This window comes from Salmo salar, chromosome 09 (genome assembly GCF_965601325.2).
Source record: "Salmo salar chromosome 09, fSalSal1, whole genome shotgun sequence".
NCBI classification, from domain to species: Eukaryota; Metazoa; Chordata; class Actinopteri; order Salmoniformes; family Salmonidae; genus Salmo; species Salmo salar.
This window is the reverse complement of record NC_138299.1, coordinates 75,329,551-75,349,594: the sequence shown is the minus strand read 5'-3', so window position 1 is coordinate 75,349,594 and position 20,044 is coordinate 75,329,551. Positions and strand designations below refer to the sequence as shown.

The 20,044-nt window shown below is 40.9% G+C and overlaps 2 protein-coding genes across 3 annotated transcripts; one reads left to right on the top strand and one right to left on the bottom strand.

Moving 5' to 3' along the window:
• The first annotated feature begins 1,133 nt into the window (after window positions 1-1,133).
• LOC106611740 (START domain-containing protein 10) lies at window positions 1,134-9,185 on the top strand. Its single transcript, XM_014212265.3, has 6 exons — window positions 1,134-1,574; window positions 2,857-3,004; window positions 3,507-3,610; window positions 5,748-5,865; window positions 6,013-6,065; window positions 7,221-9,185. The coding sequence occupies exons 1-6, from the start codon at window positions 1,386-1,388 to the stop codon at window positions 7,434-7,436; spliced, it is 828 nt and encodes a 275-aa protein (XP_014067740.1). The 5' UTR covers window positions 1,134-1,385; the 3' UTR covers window positions 7,437-9,185.
• Window position 9,186: 1 nt separating this feature from the next.
• Window positions 9,187-14,311, bottom strand: pdzd11 (PDZ domain containing 11). 2 transcript variants are annotated; one of them, XM_014212156.3, is made up of 6 exons: window positions 14,052-14,290; window positions 12,984-13,087; window positions 12,733-12,873; window positions 12,356-12,454; window positions 11,975-12,035; window positions 9,187-11,831 (listed from the first exon to the last, which is right to left on the bottom strand). In XM_014212156.3, exons 1-6 carry the CDS (start codon window positions 14,083-14,085, stop codon window positions 11,797-11,799), a joined length of 474 nt encoding a protein of 157 aa, XP_014067631.1. In that variant the 5' UTR covers window positions 14,086-14,290; the 3' UTR covers window positions 9,187-11,796.
• Window positions 14,312-20,044: the final 5,733 nt, after the last annotated feature.

The window sequence follows — 20,044 nt, the reverse complement described above, 5'->3', positions numbered from 1 at the left end:
TTTAACTTCGTTCCTACAAAATGAAGAATGTCAGATTTGTTATTTGTCAGTGTGGTCTTTAAAATATCTTATTTTACCTCTTTCTTTTTTATCCATGTAATATAGTATTACAGGTCAAAGGTTATTGGCCCTAATGAATGGAATGTTGCCTTTTGTCGTAGATGTATGGGCCTTGTCATGTAATCCACAATGCATTAGTGATAATTGCAACCAACAATGTGACCGTTTCTGTGCCAGGAGGACATTTTATTTTTGCATAAGATATTGTGCATTTACAATATAGAGTATTTAGACTTTGAGAGTGACTTATTGGCCAAGCATACACTGTTTATGACTGATAGGATCAGCGTTCTCCGTTTTCGTTTTCACCTGAACGTTATAATTATTTCGAGATATCACCTATGGCTACAACTATTGAGGTGGCTTATTCTAATACCCAGCAATAATTAATTACCAAAATCAAGATTTGTCACATTGCGCACGTTACACATTATGAATAATAAATCGAAGCGAAAATTTGACAGTAGTGTACAAATAGCTAAATAAAACTTAATTGAATTAACATGTCTGATTTAAATATCATTGAAATATATAGGTCTATGTAGCCTAAACTATGGCCTATTTATATTTTAATACAGTAATCTCGGTTTTCATTTGAAGCGTATTTATATCCTTCCCTTGTTATGCAAAGAAATTGGCAACATTGTAGTTGTCACGTTCCTTCTGAAGTTGTCAGTACAAAAGACATAAACATCTTGATTATATGTTTTGCGGAAATCTGTGTATGAAGTGTCACGGAAGGGCAAAAAAGCATCTAACGACGTACTTGGGTACGAGCGTTTTCAAGAACCACTTTAGTAACGATGGTTTTGGGAAACAGCTCGGAGATTTAACGATGCTCCTACCAAGGTTATAACGATTGACGTAGCCTTAATATGCTTTTGGGAAACCGGGCCCTGGACTTTATGTACGAATTAAATCTAGGGATACCATCATTCCCAATGTCAGCCAAGTTGAGCTAAAACAAGCTAGGAGTAGTTGTTCTCATTCCAAACCTAGGTGTGCACTGTGTAGACCAGAAAAGATTCCAGTAGGATACCTGTGTGAATTCCGGAAGCAGTGACGTGAAGAGTTTTTCTGCATTACTTTCGGCTGGAAGCTGGGTGGGTCAGGAATCCAACACAAAAATCCAGTCTAACTTGATATGATAAATAGTGAGTATATCGGGATTGATCTCACTGTCATAATAGAATAACATTTTGGAGGCAGGAGGATCCGACTGGATACACAACATTAATTCAGTGACTTTACTAGCGTTGCCTTTCGCACTTGCTTTACTGCTTGTTAAGTAGCTACCATTTTCCCCGTTCATTCAGAACGTTATTATGTCTCGAATTCTTTCGGGAATTATACCAGACGAGGCAGTCTTCGCAGACTTCAGAAGACAAGCCTTGTCAACGGACAACTGGTACAGTAAATATGACAAGAACGGAATGGAGGTTTGGGTCGAGGTGGCCCCTGTAGCATCATCCCCTCAAGGAAACAAAAACATCCCTAAAGTTCACAAGATAAAGGTGAGGACACTTTGGCTTGACTTATCTGTCGATTTGATACACAGTAGTGTAGCCTAATGTTTTTGCACTGTAACACTAAACAGTATATGGTCATGGATCAGTTGAGTTGTTTGACCAAAATATGTTTTATTTATATATATATATATATATATATATATATATATATATATATATATATATATATATATATATATATATATATTATTTTCACCTTTATTTAACCAGGTAGGCCAGTTGAGAACAAGTTCTCATTTACAACTGCGACCTGGCCAAGATAAAGCAAAGCAGTGTGACAAAAACAGCAACACAGAGTTACACATGGAATAAACAAGTGTACAGTCAATAACACAATAGAAAAATCTGTATACAGTGTGTGCAAATGAAGTAAGGAGGTAAGGCAATAAATAGGCCGATAGTGGCGAAGTAATTACAATTTAGCAATTTACACTGGAGTGATATATGTGCAGATGAGGATGTGCAAGTAGAAATACTGGTGTGCAAAAGAGTAGAAAAACAAATATGGGGATGAGGTAGGTAGTTGGTTGGATGGGCTATTTACAGATGGGCTGTGACAGCTGCAGCGATCGGTAAGCTGCTCTGACAGCTGACGCTTAAAGTTAGTGGGGGAGATATAAGTCTCCAACTTCAGTGATTTTTGCAATTCGTTCCAGTCAACTATATATAGTCAACTATATTAACAAAATAGGGGCATATCCTGTTTTCTATTATGAATCCCATAGTCTGAATAGAGCAATAGACATTGCATTAAAAGACTAACTTTTACCCATTCCTGTCCTTTGCCTGACTTTTTCCAATGTATCTCTATCGGGGCTTTCCACCCCTGTTCCTGCCGTCTTGTAGGTTTTTGATCCAACCCTAATCTAGCGCACCTGATTCTAATAATTAGCCGGTTGATGAGCTGAATACGGTTAGTTACAGCTGGGGTTGGAGCGAAAACCTTTCAGGAGGGTAGCTTTCCAGAAACAGGGTTGAAGAGCCCTGCGCTAAGTAGTCTTTTGACATTTCAATGTCCCTTGGAGACAGCGTAACACAGGTTTTCTGTTACACATTTCCACCACAACCCTTTTGTTTTTGTGTAGCGGCATTGTTACAAGAACACCTAGGGGTTTCCGGTTTTCCATGACCATTGGTTTATCTGGTGTCATGTTTTATTGTAGTGAGTACTCAACAGATAAGACCTGATCTTGAGATGGACTTAATTTATTGTATTACTTCAATAATCAATTTTCTTCAATGCTCTCTTTTGCTGTTTGGATTTCAGTGCAGAATGACCATAAAAGATGTGTCAGCCGCCACCATGTACGACGTCCTTCATGATGGCCTGTATCGCAAAAAGTGGGACCCCACCATGTTGGAGAGCTTTGACATTGCCCGTCTCTCCCCTAACGCTGATGTGGGCTACTACTCATGTGCGTGCCTCTTATTTGCTTGAGTTAAAAGTGCTATTCCACATTCCTCTGTTGTTGTCTCTTTCTTTACAGTGCAAAAACCTGACGGGTCAAATTTACTAAACGTTTGTGGTTCAAAGATGACCACAGGTGAAAATGTGCAGTAAATCTGGTGTAAAGTATTTTATTTACATTCCTTCCACTGTCCCATTGCTTTGAGGAACCCATTTCTCCATGGTGCCCCTCCACTGCGTCTCTGTTTCCATTGCCTCCTCTCTCACTGACATCCATTACACTATATTGCATTGGTTCCATCAGCAGTTGTAGTGTACTTCTTATTCTGCCCTCAGGAGTTCAGATAAGGCATGAGGGAGCTGCTTTTAGAGTGTATTTGTAGTCAACATGAGAGTGCAGTTGCTGCCATTGTAGGTCTTCGGAATCTTTGGTTACCATGACGGGGGTGTTTGTAGGAAAGCTCTCCTCAAGTAGTTTTTCATTTGTTGTTGTCCATTTTGGTTTTCAGGGCTATGTCCAAAGCCACTGATGAACAGAGATGTGGTGACGCTGCGTTCGTGGCAGGTGACGGACGACGAGTACGTGATCGTTAACTACTCAGTCAAACACCTGGTACGTATGCCATGCACTTTCACCTCCTCGGTCTGTAGACTCTCTGGCTCTTAGCAACCATCCAGTACATACAGCTGTCTGTCTCCACTCTACCATTCCTATAGTTCAGTCCTCATACAGGCCCTTGAAAAAGTATTCAGACCCCTTGGATTTCTTCACATTTTATTGTGTTACAAAGTGGGATTCAAATGGATTTAATTGTCTTTTTTGTTGTTGTTGACAATACACATAAAATACTTTAATGTCAAAGTTTAAGAAACATTTGAGAAAGAAAAGACTAGAATATAGTCATTGCATAAGTATTCAGCCTCTTTGTTTAGGCAAGCCTAAATTGGTTCAGGAGCCAAATTTGGCTTAACATATCACATAAACAGTTACATGGACTCACTCTGTGAAATAATAGGGTTGACGTGGTTTTTAAATGATTAAGCATTCCTCTGTCCCCCATAAATACAACATCTGTAAGGTCCCTCAGTCAAGTATTGAATTTCGAGCACAGATTCAAGTACAAAGACCAGGGAGCTTTTCAAAAGCATCATTAAGAAGGGCAGTGATTGGTAGATGGGTAACAATAGCAAATCAAACATTGAATATCTCTTTAAGCATGATGTGGTTAATAATTATGCTGTGGATGATGTATTAAACCACCCAGACACAACAAAGATACAGTCGTCCTTCTGAACTGAGCTGCAGCACAGGAAGGAAACTGCTCAGGGATGTTACCATGAGGCCATTGGGGATTTTAAACAGCTACAGAGTTCAATGGCCGTGATGGGAGAAAACTGAGGATGGATCAACAGCATTGTAGTGACTCCACAATAATGACCTAAATGACAGAGTGAAAAGAACACAAATATGCTAAATATTCCAAAACATGCATCTTGTATGCAACAAGGCACTTAAGTAATACTGAAGAAAAAAAACATGGCAAAGAAATACACTTTTTGGCCTAAATGCAAAGCCTACAAGGGCGGATCTCGAAGGGGGCCGGGGCTGGGTCTTTTTTAGAAAAAACGTCTGTAGAGTCAGAATGGTTTGAGCTACAAAGTATTAAAGCTACAGTATTTCTGAAAAGCTGAGACTCACGAACACGCATGTTTTGCTCTATGACCCTCACAAGCTACACAAGTCGTTAGAAGCTAAGGGGTTCTTCTACATAGAAGATCATAGGAAATCCCAGGACATAGCGTCTACACTACTGTAATAAACTCACATAGTTGCTGTCACAAACTCAGCACAGTTGTCACTGACTAGTTGGATATTCATTTCCCACTGAGCAAACAATTTCTGTACTTACAACATTCACATACATTTATTTTTATCAAATTTTTGCTTTTGCAGAACCTTTTTTGAATGCAACTGTTCATGTCAAATAGTTTTATGTTCTACCTGTAGACCTGGTTGTCCTGAAAATAAAATGGTAAAACACTTCAATGTGAAGCTAAATATAAGGGCTGGACATGCAGATAAACCTGGTTGTCCTGAAAATAAAATGAAAAGTCAGAAAAAATGAAAAGCTGAATTTTGCTGGGGTCTCGGGACTGATGGGGTTAAATTTGCTTGAAATACTATGGCAAGACATCAACATTGCTGTCTAGCAATGATCCCTAACATCTTGACAGAGCATGAAGAATTTTGAAAACATTAATGGGCAAATATTGCACAATCCAGGTCTGCAATGCTCTTAGAGACTTACCCAAGAAGACTCACAGCTCTAATTATTGCCAACATGTATGGACTCAGGAGCTGAAAACTTATGCAAAGACTATATATTATTTATTACATTTTTATGAATTTTAACAAAAATATATAAATTGTTCTTCCACTTTGACATTACAGAGTATCTTGTGTAGATTGTTGCCAGAAAAAAAGAATTAAATTCATTGTAATCCTACTTTGTAACACAATAAAATCTGAAGAAATCCAAAGGGTCTGAATTATTTTGAAAGACACTGTAGATGAGTCATATAACAGAACCACCTTGTGTATATTTAACACGATGAGGTGGTTCTAATGTGGATGAAGAAATCATGTTTTTATTGCAATGATACATTGTTACTAATAGGTACTGAATGTTACATCGGTCTACATACGCCCAGAATCTCATCTGATTTGGTTCTTATTTCTTCCGTCACAGAAATATCCTCCCAAAAAGGACCTTGTGAGAGCCATCTCCCTCCTGACTGGCTACCTGGTGAAGGCCACAGGACCCAATAGCTGCTCCTTTACCTACCTCTCACAGGCTGACCCCAAAGGTGAGACCCACTGTCCACAGACCATCTTCAGATCCTATGCTTCAGTTGTCTTTTCTTTATTGAAAGATATTTAATACAGGCTATGTTACACTACAGGTACCAAGAGTTGCTGTGAATATTGATTATTTGGTTTATTCTGTATTTCAGGTTCTCTTCCAAAGTGGGTGGTGAACAAAGCGTCTCAGGTTCTGGCTCCCAGGGTATGAATAATATCAGCCAACATTGTTACTAATCTTCCTTCAGCTAAATTCTGTTTGACGACAGAGTTATAACTGGTTTTTAACAGTTATACAATAAGCCAATACCTCTGTGTGTTTGTGCGTGTTACGGTGGAAAATTCTTGTCCTGAACTAGGTAGTAAAAGCTTGCCATCTAAGAATATTGAGTGTGGGTTTCAAGTCTCTTAAATCACCATGGTAACCACAAAAACCCACTGGAAGGTCCAGTCCAGCTCTGTTTTTTTGTTTTTTTTAAGTCTCTCAGGAAGAGAAAATGACTCAACAGCCCTGTAGAACTTGTTCTTCTGGTTTCATAACATGTGCAGCGTGAAACTATTCAGGGCAAGGTGTGTCTTTGTGTGCGAAACCAAGACTGTGTGTGTGGCTCATAGCTGTGATTGAATGGAAACCTGATGATTAATGATTAACAGCTAGCTGCTCATCTTAAATTGCACCCCACTTACGCTCATTGTAATATCATTACATTATGTACAGTGCCTTCAGAAAGTATTCACACCCCTTGGCTTTTCCCACACATGTTGATGTGTTAGTCTAATTTGAAAATGGATTAAATTGACATTTTTTAAGAGTGGTACTCAGTTGATATGTTGTTGGATTTGCCCCACACATAACACTTTGTATTCAGGGCATGAAGTTAATTTCTTTGCCATGTTTTTTAGCAGTTTTACTTTAGTGCCTTATTGCAAACAGGATGGCTGTTTTGGAATATTTGTTTTCTGTACAGGTTTCCTTCTTTTCACACTGTCAATTACATTAGTAATGTGGAGTAACTACAATGCTGTTGATCCATCCTCCATAACAATTGAATACTTATTGACTCAAGACATTTCCGTTTTTCACTTTGAATTAATTTGTAAACATTTCTAAAAACATAATTCCACTTTTACATTATGGGGTATTGTGTGTAGGCTAGTGACAATCTCAATTGAATCCATTTTAAATTCAGGCTGTAACACAACAAGTGGAAAAAGTCAAGGGTTTGGGAGGTGTGAATATTTTCTGAAGGACTGTACATGCATATGACTCAGGGCAGAACTGTAAAAAAAATGAAGTGAAGGGGAAAAACTAGGCTGAGACTCAGCTCTCGTTCTCTGACACACTCCTCTCTCCCTGCAGGTTCTGAAGTGTGTGCACAAGGCAGGCCAGAGTTACCCAGAGTGGAAAGAGCAGAACTCTCCAGATCAGAAGCCCTGGTTGTACCCAGAGCAAAGCACCCTGCCCATGATGGACCCGGCCGAGCTGACCATCCAGCGGGCAGACTCTCTGGAGAACGTAGACGAGAGCTCCCAGCTGGACATTCAGGAGAGTAACAAAGCAGAGGACAGCAGCTGAGCACATCTGTCAGAGGGGATGAAGCCTAGACAAGAGAGGATGGTTGGACAAGCTCACGCAGACCTAAAGACTCAAGTCCTCAACCTCTCCATAGCACATGATCCCAATCTTTAAAGTTTTAAGATCCACCCCCAATTTATTTTGTACTTATCCAGTTTTTGCCTTATAAACCACAGTTTATGCCTCTATGGAGGATGAGAGAATGAACTGTTTACATCTGTTTGGCCTTATGGAGCTGAACAACATACCAACGAGTGGAAATTCTGTTTCTTCCCCTCTGCCTGAACTGATAATACAGCCAGTTTTTGACAACGAACTATGCCAACTCCAGACAATGCACTGGCAGAGGTGCTAGAAGGACTTGGTTGTTATGTACAGCTACTTTTAGAAACGGCAGCATCAGGTATTTTATATTACCAGCAATGCTTCATAGTTTTTTATACAATTTGATATGAGGTTTGGAATAATTCAGAACCAAGTTAAAGAAAAGCCAGGATTGGCTGTTTTGATTTCCTGAGTATAAATTCATGTGAAAAGATGTATTTGTGTATGATGTTTTTTTACTTTTCTATTTGATGGAATATTTGTTTCTTGAGCTACATTGTATTTCACTATTGTCTTTTTGACTGGAAACCATGAGTACGGATAGACAGAAAGTGCCTTGTCATTCTATTGGTATTTATTGAAAGTTTGTGCAATCTGGGAGGGAGACAATGGAATTCATTCCATTGCTGGTTATATACCCTTGGTATGTATGCTTTGGTCTTACTGTAGGCACTGAATATAGGATCCAATGGTGACTTAACTAAATTGAAATATGTTTAGCAAAATATCACACTTAGTATTTTAACAAATGTACACAGTGACTTGTAGGATTTTTTTGTTTGTGTTATTACCTGAAGAATCACCATAGATCTTACCCCTTTTAAAGTGTATTTATTTTCATAAAGTTCCTGATAAGTAATCATGACAGAGCAAGCAAGGATCCTGAAGTTAGCCTTGCATACAGCTCTTGAACTTGACTTTGAAGACAAATGATTGTAAAGTCGTTTTTTTTATAAACCTCAGATAAGGTTCACGTGTATGTGTGTGTAATTACAGTGTTTTGATGGGACAGCCAGGATGTCTGTGACAGTCAGTCAACCCCCCCAAAACAGAAACTCAAAGTGGAGCAACAAGTTAATCTACTGTGGTGTCACTGGAGCAATACCTGTTTTTCTCAGGAAGGGAGGGTGTTGGGGTTTCAGGGAACATATTGTAGTTGCCTGTGGAGCATGACCTGATTTAACCTACATGGCCTGATTTAACCTACATGGCCTGATTTAACCTACATGGCCTGATTTAGCCTACATGACCTGATTTAACCTACATGACTGGCCTGATTTAACCTACATGACTGGCCTGATTTAACCTACATGACTGGCCTGATTTAACCTACATGACTGGCCTGATTTAGCTTACATGACTGACATGATTTAACCTACATGACTGACCTGATTTAACCTACATGACCTGATTTAGCCTACATTACCTTTTTTTGTTTTAACCTTGTCAGCTCGGGGATTCGATCTAGCAACCTTCCGGTTACTGGCCCAACGCTCTAACCACTAGGCTACCTGCCACCCCAACCTGATTTAACTAACATGACCTGATTTACCCCAGATTAAGCTTCTGTAACCATGTAATGATTCTTTCATTGAAAGAGGAAACCAAATGTGTCACAGAATATCAAATAAAGTTATAACAAGGCTTGAGAGTTGACACGTGTTTTATTTAGTGTTTTACGAGAGCATGATCTGTGAAGTGGGTCACAGGACAGAAGATAGAGTTGACAGTGAAAACAGGTTCTACTATCATGACTCCATCTTTAGGGTCATTAAGGGACGAGTGATTTATTTACACTATCTAATCTATTTTGACATGTTAAAACAAATTTGGAACTCATTCCGTGCTGACGTTTTATAAGTGATGGACCATAAACTACGGCACAGGGAACAATGTGATTTTGTTTAATGTATTGAGCTTCATACAAGGCAAGTATTAATTTATATGAGATTATGGTGTCGCCATGGACAAGGATGTTGGCACCTTAGTCGACACGTTAGGTCAAATATAATTTAAGTTAGTTAATAATAGTTCTACAGTTTGTGTAATAGTTAGTCTGGAAAATGTTTATCTTAGATAATCAAAACATTTCATATTAAATGTAATTAATCTTTTCCACAGTATCAAGGCATTATCAGGTCCTCGGTCCATTATAACGTTTTTTTGAATATCATTAAACTGTGTATATACACACTGAACAAAAATATAAATGCAACAATTTTTTTTTAAACTATGTAATTATAGAATAAGGCTAACGTAAAATGTGGAAAAAGTCAAGGGGTCTGAATACTTTCTGAAGCGTGTATATGTCTATAAACTCAGCAAAAAAAGAAACGTCCCTTTTTCAGGACCCTGTCTTTCAAAGATATTTCATAAAAATCCAAATAACTTCACAGATCTTCATTGTAAAGGGTTTAAACACTGTTTCCCATGCTTGTTCAATGAACCATGAACAATTAATGACCATGCACCTGTGGAACGATCGTTAAGACACTAACAGACGGTAGGCAATTAAGGTCACAATTATGAAAACATAGGACACTAAAGAGACTCTGAAAAACACCAAAAGAAAGATGCCCAGGGTCCCTGATCATCTGCGTGAACGTGCCTTAGGCATGCTGCAAGGAGGCATGAGGACTGCAGATGTGGCCAGGGCAATAAATTGCAATGTCCGTACTGTGAGACGCCTAAGATAGGGAGACAGGACGGACAGCTGATCGTCCTCGCAGTGGCAGACCACGTGTAACAACACCTGCACCGGATCGGTACATCCGAACATCACACCTGCGGGACAGGATGGCAACAACTGCTTGAGTTACACCAGGAATGCAGAATCCCTCCATCAGTGTTCAGACTGTCCGCAATAGGCTGAGGCTGGACTGAGGACTTGTAGGCCTGTTGTAAGGCAGGTCCTCACAAGACATCACTGGCAACAACGTCGCCTATGGGCACAAACCCACCGTCGCTGTACCAGACAGGACTGGCAAAAAGTGCTCTTCACTGACGAGTCACGGTTTTGTCTCACCAGGGGTGATGGTCAAATTCACGTTTATTGTCGAAGGAATGAGCGTTACACCAGGGTCTGTACTCGAACGCGATCGATTTGGAGATGGAGGGTCCATCATGGTCTGGGGTGGTGTGTCACAGCATCGGACTGAGCTTGTCATTGCAGGCAATCTCAACACTGTGCGTTACAGGGAAGACATCCTCCTCCCTCATGTAGTACCCTTCCCTGCAGGCTCATCCTGACATGACCCTCCAGCATGACAATGCCACCAGCCATACTGCTCAGGAATGTCAGTGTTCTGCCATGGCCAGCAAAGAGCCCGGATCTCAATCCCATTGAGCACATCTGGGACCTGTTGGATCAGAGGGTGAGGGCTAGGGCCATTCCCCCAAGAAATGTCCGGGAACTTGCAGGTGCCTTGGTGGAAGAGTGGGGTAACATCTCAGCAAGAACTGGCAAATCTGGTGCAGTCCATGAGGATTGCACCACTTAATGCAGCTGGTGGCCACACCAGATACTGATTGTTACTGTATGTTACTTTTCATTTTGACTCCCCCTTTGTTCAGGGACACATTCCATTTCTGTTAGTCACATGTCTGTGGAACTTGTTCAGTTTATGTCTCAGTTGTTGAATCTTGTTATGTTCATACAAATATTTACACGTTAAGTTTGCTGAAAATAAACACAGTTGACAGTGAGAGGACGTTTCTTTTTTTGCTGAGATATATATATACACAATTGGGGTAACCAGTTTAAAACCTAGTATTCAAAACGCTTCGGGTCAGAGGTGAGTGAAAGTGATATCTTCCCTTAAGAATGTGTCCCTTTGACATGCACTTCAGTTGACGTAGTTTACTTAGAGTAATGTATACTATTTGCATACCATAATGTTCCAGGTCCCCTGCATATAAAAGAAACACTAAGCATCAACACCAGAGAAAACAGTGTCTTCAGTGCACGACTCACTGTGTAAGTGAGTGAACACCTGATATAACAACATCCTTTCAGCATCTGAAGCAGTGTGCATCGTTTAGTATGCAGAAGGGGAATGCACTGTCTTTACGTGGTCCTGGGGTGTAAATGTGAATGAATCCAGTTAGTCATGCGTTCGTTCATCCTTGAAACGGAGGACGGGGGCTGTAGTCTGTGGGAGGCGGACACTAGTGAAGTGCAGGTCTATCCACTAAGGACATCAACTCCTACGAGACGGACACTCACATACTCTCTCCAGGGGAACTCTTCTGCCACCTAGTGCACAGTCCTTTCCTTCTGTCTCTGGTAGTCTATGGGAAACAGGAAGTTATATAACAACCGTTATTAAAACTTCACAGGTTGGAGAGGAGAAACTGAGGCAATAATGGCATCAGATACAATTTAGGTACCTTCTAAAATATTAGCTGGCGGAGCAGGTGATGGCAACACTTACTGTAGGGAAAGAAGCGCACCCTCATCAGAATCTCTCTGGCAGTCTTCAGAATCTCAACAGCCTGAGAGGAGAAGAAATGTTTTCTATGAGTGACAAATGTATGCCCGAAAAGTGTGAACCTTTTTATAAACATAAGTTAGTGCTGCGGTACAAAATGAAGTAATGAGATTTATCAAGAGGTATAGTGTGGTGTGTACCAGAGGAGGCTGGTGGAAGGAGCTATAGGAGGATGAGCTCATTGTAATGGCTGGAATGGTATCAATGGAACAGAGTCAAACACATTGTTGCCATGTGTTTGGTACCATTACATTGATTCCATTCCAGCCATAGTCCTTCCCACCAGCCTCCACTGGTGTGTACATTCTACAGTACATCACTGACCCTCGAGTGCTCTATGTCCTGGAAGTCCACCTCATTGACAGACAGCACCTGATCTCCCTCCTGGAGCTCTGCTCTGTGGGCGTCCGAATCTGGGACCACCTATCATACACACACAGAGAGATGAAGGAGATGCCGACCTTTCGGAGCCTTAGAAGTGTAGGCTAGGTAGATCAGCCCTGCATGGGCAGTAGCACCAGCCTCATCCTCTCTCACACACACACACACACACACACACACACACACACACACACACACACACACACACACACACACACACACACACACACACACACACACACACACACACACACACACACACACACACACACACACACACACACACACACACACACACACACACACACACACACACACACCTTGGAGATGAAGATGCCCAGCTGAGAGGCCTTGCCCCCACGGATGTTGAAGCCTAACTGTGCCCCTGGAGGTTTCTTCAACACGATGGTGCGTGGCAGGAACTGGGTCAGCTCATTGTTGTAGTCATGATGGTGGATACGCTACACAGACAGACACAGAGGGAACATCGTTGAAGATCTGTGGGGGCGGCGCCCTAGTCTGAACGTTGGCAGTGTTATGACAGGGTATGGATGTCATGTCAGGATCATACCTCCTGCGGGGCTATCCATGCTGGGGGACTCTCGTAGGAAGGCAAAAAGACAACTGGGAGTTGGTAGTCATCATACGGGATCTTTTGGTCCATGGTTTCAAAACCTATTGGTTAAAAAAAAGCATAGGCAATGATCATTACAGCATGCAATAGTCTCTCCAAAACAATATGTTATGTCTGTTTGGAGGCTGTGGGACACTAAAAGGTGCTGGATGGTCAATCTGAAGTCTGCACTGGCCGTGCAGCATTTACGGTGATACAGCCTCTGCAGAAGTCAGGGCATTCATACTTCTTGCGCTTCGCGGAGCAGTGCAGAGCTGTTGTGAAGGAAGTTGTCAAGGAAGTGAGTTTGTGTTTATACAGGACCTCCCGCCTTCATCTACTGTCAACCAATTTAATTATATACATATATATTTTTTTACCTTTATTTAACTAGGCATGTCAGTTAAGAACAATTCTTATTTACAATGACAGCCTACCCTGGCCAAACCCTGACGACGCTGGGCCAATTGTGCGCCGCCCTATGGGACTCCCGATCACAGGCGGATGTGATGCAACCTGGATTCGAACCAGGGTCTGCAGTGATGCCTCTTGCACTGAGATGCAGTGCTCAATTTGGCATTGTTACAATGCGTCGCTGCACTGTTAAAACATTTGAGAAGCACACGACGATGCGATATTTGGCCTCTGCGTACCTCCAGAGGACTATATTTTCAGATCAAGCATAAATTGGCTCTTAGCGGTTTCAACGAGGAAAAATTCTACCCGTCAAGTGCGCTGCGTTGTTTTGCGTCACTGCTTAATTAGCGATTCACGATTTTGCTGGGGTGCAACTTACTTTTTTTTTTCGAAAAGGGAGGGGTTAATTTGGTCATGGACAGGCGAGAGGATTTCAGAGACATTACTCTACACTGGCAAGATTACAGATGTACAGGCAATTTGGCTAAATAAGGCAATAAATAATCACAGGAGGTTTGCCTCTGCAATAACAGTATAAGCGAGACAAAAACTTATTGAACAGGGACTCGCATCAAATTCCATAAACGTTACTGGCTCAGCCATTAGTACCTGCTTTTTCCATGTTCGCAACCTGTCCTGACATTTGTTGTTCGCTAGCTATCACCAGTTAGCTAGCTAGCTTAGGCGGTGATTACAAGCTGTACCATCGTCATTCTGACAAAATAACGCAAGTGTAGCAAGTAAACTACAGATTACTTTAAATGTTACAATGAATCCAAAATATAAACACCGTTATTTTATTAATGTAATCTACTGTTAGCTAGCTACAAATAGCAACAATCTTACCAGGCAAAAAAGAGAACTTCCCCTTCAAGCCACGCCCTGTTGACGAGTCATGGGTAACTGCATAGAAAATAATAAAACTTTATTGTCCATCAAGGATGGAAATGTTTCTTCAGAATCACCTTCCATTAAAAGGGTCACATCATATACATTTAAACCAGTCAGTCCATTTTGCATACACCAAAAACATTGATACATTCACTCACAACCGACCGCTGTCCCAACTGCACTGGATAGATAAGTACATATACTGATATAATTTAGTTTGCATTTCACAGGCCAACAGCACAAGGAACAAATGGATGTTTGAACACATTCTTCTTGGCCTTGGGCATTCTGAAGCGCCGGCCAGAGGGAAGACTCTCGAACTGAGGGTGGTAGCGGTCGCCAATGACAGCCAGTGCCTTCTTTTTGGTTGCCTTGTGTAACAGACTGCTCAAATGTGCCTTTGGTCGACCAATTACTTTGCTGGCTGTGTTAACAATTCTGGTCAGTTGGGTGCCTGGACGTGGGCGTGTCAACAGAAGTGGGTGTAGAAAGTGAATCAGCTAATTGGAAGATTTGTTTTCACTTAAGACCGTGAGCCAATCGGACCTGGGAAGAGAGCAGACGGACGGAAGATGGCGGAAACTGAGGTTTTGTTTGAAACTAGTGTCGAGTGAAGCTAATAGTACAGAAAATGGGAATGAGAGTGTTACAGTGGCGAAGAAAAAGGGAAACAAGAAGTAAAGCTATGTTGGAAAATAGGAAGCCACTAGACTATTTTTTTGATCAAGAGTCAGGGTTTTGAATGACTGCTACGTGGGAAATCCGTTTAACGTCTCCAGGAAAATCTGGAATGTGTTGGAAGAAAGTGTGGAGTCGGGGAGAGTTACAAGAAGTGGTCTTATTTAGATTTTTTATGTGTCTGCGCAGCAGAAGAAGCATGTGTTAAGACTCAAAAAGATATGGAGTGGAATGTTTCCTGCATGGATTTTCGTATCAGGGCTGAGGTGGAGGTGAACATGCACCTGATTTCTTGGAGTGCCCTGTTAGGGTGAGGGAGAATGAGGTGGCAAGGGGAAAATTGGAAGGAACGAGTGGCAGGGAAGAAGCAATGGTAGTAGAGCCACCAAGACCAGTGAAGGTTTCTCATCAACTGAGAGATAGTGAAATGCTACATGTTAGAAAGGTGGACTTTGTATTATTTATTGCAATGGTCATAAACTGTACAGCACAAGCGAACAGACGCAGTGACCTCTGTGCAGAGGCCAGATCAAGGCCAGTGAGCTGGTGGAGTTTCCTCAGGAAGAAGAAGAGAGCAACCTCCAAAGTGGAGACTCTAATGTCTAGCCTGCTCAGACCGCACAGTGAGGACAACAGCAGAAAGAATCTGGTTAACTCTACTTCCTCACTCTACTGGAGGTCCCTCTCTGGGAGGAGGTGTTCAGGTTTGTGCGCCTGGACGGCACTGAGCCAGAAGAGGTGGGCGCAGGTCATCCAGGAGTTTCAGAGCAATGCACCCGGCAGACCATAATTCATGTTTCTTTCAATCAAAGCCGGAGGTGTGGGGCTAAACCTCACAGCCGCCTCGTGCGTCTTCCTCATGGACCCAGCAACATAGGACCAGGGTATGGACCGCTGTCACCGCCTCGGCCAGAAGAGAGACGTTGTCATCACTAAGTTCATAGTGAAGGACCCCGTGGAGGAGAACATGGTGAGGATTCAGAAGGAGAATCTGGAGGGGAAGACTTTCGGCCTCCTCAGCGAGAAGAAGTCACGCATAGATGATGTCAAAACAAAACGGACTGGCTTCTCCACTGACCGTTTACACATTCTCCAAAATAGGAATATTGTTCTGGAATGTAGTAGAATTTGGCGGGAGAGTTCCTTTGGTCTCTCTCCCATACTGCATGGTCAGGGAGACAAGAGTCTCTGCAAGGAATTTACAACGTGGTTGTAAAGTCGTAAAACTGGGTGAGAGAATGCCAAGAGTGTGCAAAGCTGTCATCAAGGCAAAGGGTGGCTACTTGGAAGAATCTCAAAGATAAAATATATTTTAATTTGTTTAACACTTTTTGTTACTAGATAATTCCATATGTGTTATGTCATAGTTGTGATGTCTTCACTATTATTATACAATGTAGAAAATAGTAAAAAATAAAGAAAAACCCTTGCATGAGTAGGTCTGTCCAAACTTTTGACTGGTATTGTATGAGTTTCTTATTTCTTTCGAACATGGTCAAGTGCTCAGTTACGATGCCGAGACGCTGTGTGTGTGTCCATAACATATGCTCCAGACATAAGATAGCCTATGTGCTGTTGCACTTCAAGGTGTAGCCTTGAAGTGTATTATGCCTAGATGGGTATTATGCCTAGATGTATTATGCCTAGATGGGTTAATTAATGAAGTTGGTATAGGGGTGGTCCCCAGTAGGCAGATGACACCCACATTGAAAATAGATCAATTAGGCTAAACTCCAAAGATCAGCTAGATGAAAGAAATGCATTAGGCCCATCATCCTTTCATACCTTCTGTGCTTTTTGCCTTTGTAGCTTACATGTTCATCTTGGCCAAGAGCACAGGATAAAATAATTTATGAGACCATTTCCAACAGAAACAAAGTATTAAATGTATTCTGTTGAGCTTTTAAAAGGTTAAAAGTGTAGGTGATGTTGTTGAAAGGACTTTAAGTCTCATTAACAACTCTCACGTCAGGTCAGTTCCCTCCAGGGTTATTATAGTTTTGTGTTTTCATTTCAGTTATGTTTCAGTTCCCATTTACTAGTTGGAATTTTATCACTGTTGTTTTTACATTATTTAGTTTCAGGTTTAGTTTTAGTGTTAAAGAACAGAAAGTAGCCTATGTGTGAGTTTTTATTTCAGTTAGGTTTCAGATCCGATTTACTAGTTAGATTTTTATCCCAATGTTGTTTTTATATTATTTAGTTTCAGTTTTAGTGTTAATTAAAGAACAGAAAGTATCCTATGTGTGGTAGTCGTGGAGCCATATGTGTGTTGTGTAGGGTTTGTGTTTTTGGAGATGTCACGTCTTGCCACTGTGGGGCAGTAATGCATAAAGTGAGCCTCAGGTAGATTAGGTTAGGTTTAAAGGTAGACAGATGACGTAGATGCACAAAGTAAACAGTAGTAGTGGGTCAATTTCCGCAACAACCATATAGCTTTGAAACATGAGGCAACTATTGTAATTAATTGTAATAATTCATAGTTACACTGTAATAACAACATGTACTGTAACTAACTGATGGTAACTGCAATCTATTTACAGGGGTGTAACAAGTACTTGTTACCATAGTTGTTACAAATGTTAAAGTTTCCGATAACATCCCAATGCACCATATTCAGCCTGCAAAAACCATGTGATAAGTGTTAGCCAATTGAAAACTGACCACCTCATTGACCAACTCTGCACCAAAGGTTTGTGCAATTCTGGATCCTTGGGATGTCTCTACCCCATTGAAGTTGACATTTCAAATGGTTACGGTAAGGGTTACGGTTAGGGTTTAGGGTAGGGCGTCCCAAGGATCCCGGATAGCACCGAATTATGGTTAAAATTGTGAGATAGTAATTTGTGTTGGCTAAATTGTAATAAGCTTGGTTGAATAATGTTTTATTAATGCACTTAAAATGGTCATAAGACAAACCCTGCAAGAGTTTCACTATTGAGGAACATTCTCACAATTAGATGTGATGCATTGGTGCAATTATTTATTTCTCACATCACGTCAAGATCTTGCCCATCTGCACAGAAGGCACGAAATAATGACAACCTCGAATGTGCCCACGTGTTGACATTGACATAATGTAACAGTGTGCAAAGAACTGGGTCAAGAAGGTCAGTGTGCAAAATCCAGACATTAAAGATTGCCACTAGTGTTGTAGGTCAAAAATGTCAAAACAGGATAGAGAAAGTACGCTTTCGTTGCAATTTGTTTAGCCTTTTTGGATACATGAATTCTGCATACATGAATACTGCTGGACGATTTAGCATAGGTAGCTAAGGTTAGCTGTTGTTTTTGTTGGGCCTACAAACTAGGCTAGCTAGCTAGTTTAGAATAGACTCTCTATGCAATCTGTGGAGTTGTTTTGGATTTGTTTCTAACCTTGACTAGCTAGCTAGCTAAAGCTGGCAAATATGCTATGGTCGCTACTCGCTAAATACTGTAACTATCTAGCTAGCAACTATCTAGCTAGCTAACGTTAGGTGAGCTCGAAGGTCTTATTTACGTGAGACACACCCAGCATGTTAAAGTTTAGCTAGTTACTTGTGTCAACACACTATGGGCTCTATTTTAACAAACACAATGGTAGATCTAAGCACAGGCAGTAGCGCTATAGGTTCAGGGGTGTGTCTGAAATATTTGAGCTATTTTCACTACCACAATTATCGCTGAACTTGCTGGCGTTGGTGTGCAAAAAGGCTGGGTTTTGATGAATTAACAAGTTGTGGGTGTGTTGAGACTTGGCCCCTCAATCAGAACATGCTCCATGGTAAAGTATTGTATGGGGTCGCTTCAGGTTGTGTATTAAGGGTCTTTTATATATTGTCTTGGAATCAACTCCAATTCCAATGTTAGTCCGTTATATTTGTTAAATGGCTTATAGAAACTAAATAACAAAATGTAGACCTATCCCATCTTTGCTAAATAGGTTAATTAATTTGAACCCACCTGCAGTCCACATTGTTCTAAGTAATTGCAATTGTAATTCAATAGCATTCACACTGATATAGGGGCTAGATATTATAGCTGAGCATTATAGCTGGACATGGACATGCCAAACATTGTCAATAAACAAGATTCAATTCATTATTAATAAGGACTAAAAAGAGAATGAATCAAATTCTAATCAAATTCTAAACAAAACAACAACTTGTTTTAAATAGTCTATGTCACACTTACAGGCACCATAATTTCCAGGCAATCCAAGATGGCAGCCAATCAGTCTGTCGTTTGTATGTCTGATCCTTGAGATCTGAGTTTTAACATTGTTTATGTTTTTTGTTGTTGTAATTATCTTTTCATTATAAGGTTATTTTCTTTTAACAGGGGTTACACAGACAACCAAACAAAACGCACCACACAGACCAAGTACAATCAAATTAATTAGGGTAGAGCAAAACATTATACAAAATGCAGTCATTAAAACATATACAAATATCACAATTATAACATGGGGCATTTATGTGGGGTTTACTACATAGGACCACAATGGAGACTAGATTTTCCAAACTGTATCAGACATTGTTTATGTTTTAATGACCTTGATGCTGTCTACAGAAGCAAACACTTTTGATGTGAAGGTTGATGCTGTATATAACATTCTTTTTAGATCTCAGTTTCTATTTTACGAAATTTGCTTGTACAAATACATCTGATTGAAAAGGCATTTATTCTGCCTCGGGTCGCTCGTAAACTGTAGCCTACACCTTTTTGGAGTTGGAGCGCGCGCCGAGTCAGGAACGTCTGTCTGCGAGCAATCGCGCAAAATGGTACGCAGCGTCATCTGGATATCTATTTAGCAAAAGTTCAACATTCACCTTCTGCTACCATTTCTGTCAAACCATTCACACATACAGTTTGACACATACCTTCGATAAATCCAATGTATGCACCACACCGAACGCACTGCAACTGCCTCTGCAACACAATGCTGCAAGGCAAACGCAGCGTTTCATTGGAAATTAATGTAATTCTGGTGTACCAAAATACAGTGAGGCTGTCGGAGTGTTCGAAGCATGTGTGAGAAGCGGTTGCCA